The sequence below is a fragment of the Chrysochloris asiatica genome, unplaced genomic scaffold (assembly GCF_000296735.1).
Source record: "Chrysochloris asiatica unplaced genomic scaffold, ChrAsi1.0 scaffold00312, whole genome shotgun sequence".
Lineage (NCBI taxonomy): Eukaryota > Metazoa > Chordata > Mammalia > Afrosoricida > Chrysochloridae > Chrysochloris > Chrysochloris asiatica.
In genome coordinates this window covers 2,520,769-2,523,042 of record NW_006408830.1, presented here as the reverse complement: position 1 = coordinate 2,523,042, position 2,274 = coordinate 2,520,769, and the positions used below count along the sequence as shown (strand labels likewise).

The following is a 2,274-nucleotide window of genomic DNA, read 5'->3' as shown; positions in this document are numbered from 1 at the left end:
CCAGCTACTCCTCTGAAACCCTAAACAGGGTTGCTATGAGTTGAAATCGACTTGGTGGCACTCAGTTTTAATCAACAAAGATATGACACCAAAACACGATGTGTGGACCTTGTTTGGGTCCCAATGTAAAGAAATCAAATATGAAAACACGTTTTTGAGTCAATAGGGAACATTCAGTGATGGGTCAGCTATTCGGTGATGCCAAGGCCTGATTGTTAAGTGTCCTGTGTGATAATGACATTATGGTTCTATACATATTATTATTGTTATATTATTAGATAAGGCACTCTGGTAGCATAGTGGTTATGAGTCATGTTGCTAACTTCAAGGTCATCAGTTCCAAACTACCAGCAGGTTCCACAGGAAAAAGATGAGGCTTTCGGCTCCTGTAAAGATTTACAGCCTTGGAAACCCTATACAGGATCTCTTAGGAGTTGGAACCGACTCCCCAGCACATAACTATCACCGCCGCCATTATTAGACATGTATTCAGTAGTATGAAGGGGCAAATCACATATTGTCTGGGATTTGTCATAAAATATTTCCTCAAGGGGAAAAAAGGGAATAACTGAACGAAAACCTTGATGATACATACTTCTTGGTGATGGGCATGGGGGAAATGCTTTGGAAGACTTCTCTAAGCTTTTGTGAATGGTTTTAGGGTTTTCCACACACAAGAAATTTAAAAACAACAAAGTTGTATGAGAAAGAAGGTCACGCCATGGAACTCAGGTGTTTAGTTGGCATGAAAAGTAAAATTAAGGAGCCAGGAGTCAAGATGGATAGGACTTCCTAAATCTTTTACTATCAGCTTTCCTTAGCAAAGAGAGTCACAGAGAAATCAAAAGGAGACCACACTCCACAGCAGCGGCTCAGAGCAGCTGCCCTATGCTCCCCAGGCCTGTGTATCAGCCCAACTTGGCAAACAGCAGCAAGGTGGCAAGAATTCCTGGCAGCTGAAACAGGAGAAGAAAGAAACATTAAACCAACGCTAAGTACCATGGCCACACTGGAGTCCTGGTGTGGTGCAGTGGGTTAATGCACTGGACTACAAAGTCAGTTGGAACCTCAAGGTTGGTGGTTCAAGCTCACCAGCTACTCCTTGACTCGAAGGCATGTAACAACAATAAATACCTCCAAAGGAGGATCAAAACAGAGATCCCAGGAGGGGAAGTTGAACACAGTATCCTGTTCCACAAAGACAAGGGGCAGGGTTGTAGAGATGGCCCAAGAAAGATCACTTTGGTCCTATGAATCTCAGCAGTGGCTAGAGAGCATGTACTTTGTGATGATGCACTTTAGTCCTTCTCTCTTTGCTTCCCCCAAATATCTCCTCCACAGTCTTCTTTCTTCCCCTAGGCTTATTGACTACATTTCCCAGAAAACCCGGTCCTCCAGCTTCCTATTAGATTTGGCCAATGGGATGTACTAGTAGAAAGTGGATGGGTATGGGGAGAGAAAGCTCAGAGTGTTTCTTCCCCATTCCCTCCCTTCCGCCCACCCTGAGCCTTCAATAACCATAGTTGTGGGCAGATGGCCGTTTGCCTTCAGCTCTTGTTCCTGCTACCCCATTCCCAGATCATTCAGACCTCAGAGATATAAAAAGTCCCTAGGTGTCTCAACATTTCTCCTTAATTCGGTTAACCCAACACATACCTCTCCTTGTTATTGTTATTAAATGCCGACAAGTTGGTTCCAACCCATAGTGACCCTGTATAGGGTTTCCAAGGAGCAGCTGGTGAGCTTGAACCGCTGACATTGCAGTTCAAATGGCTTTGCAGTCTGGCGCATTAACCCACAGTGCCACACCAGGACTCCATACCTCTCTTGTTGTTGTTAAGTGCTGTCGAGTCAATTCCGACCCATAGCAACCTTGCATAGGGTTTCCAAGGAGCAGATGGTGAACTTGAACCACCGACCTTGCAGTTCAAACAGCTTTGCAGTCTAATGCATTAATCCACAGCACCACACCAGGACTCCATACCTCTCCTAGGAGTCTCCTAAATAAATCTTCTTACCTGGGCCATCTGGGGCTGATGTTTGTTTCCTGCTAGCATCCTGACTATTATGACCTCCTTGGAAAGGAGAGTGTTGTAAGAGCTCTTTTCCAAATCTGAGGTTACAAAGATTTACCACTGTGTTTCCTTCTGCAAGTTCTATAGTTTCAGTTGTTACATTTGGTCTATGACCTATTTTGAGTTAATTTATGTATCTGGTATGAGGTCTGGTATTGTGTGTCTGGTATGAGGTCCAACGTCAAAGAGCACAGCCTTC

At 44.3% G+C, this 2,274-nt stretch overlaps 1 protein-coding gene across 1 annotated transcript in view; it reads right to left on the bottom strand.

Annotated features, from left to right (window-relative positions):
• Positions 1 to 908: 908 nt before the first annotated feature.
• The window catches only part of TSPAN16 (tetraspanin 16), a 41,990-nt gene continuing 40,624 nt past the window's right edge, over positions 909 to 2,274 (bottom strand). The window contains exon 7 of the mRNA XM_006875168.1: positions 909 to 956. Within this exon, the coding sequence (XP_006875230.1) occupies positions 909 to 956 (48 nt within the window). The remainder of the gene's footprint in view (positions 957 to 2,274) is intronic.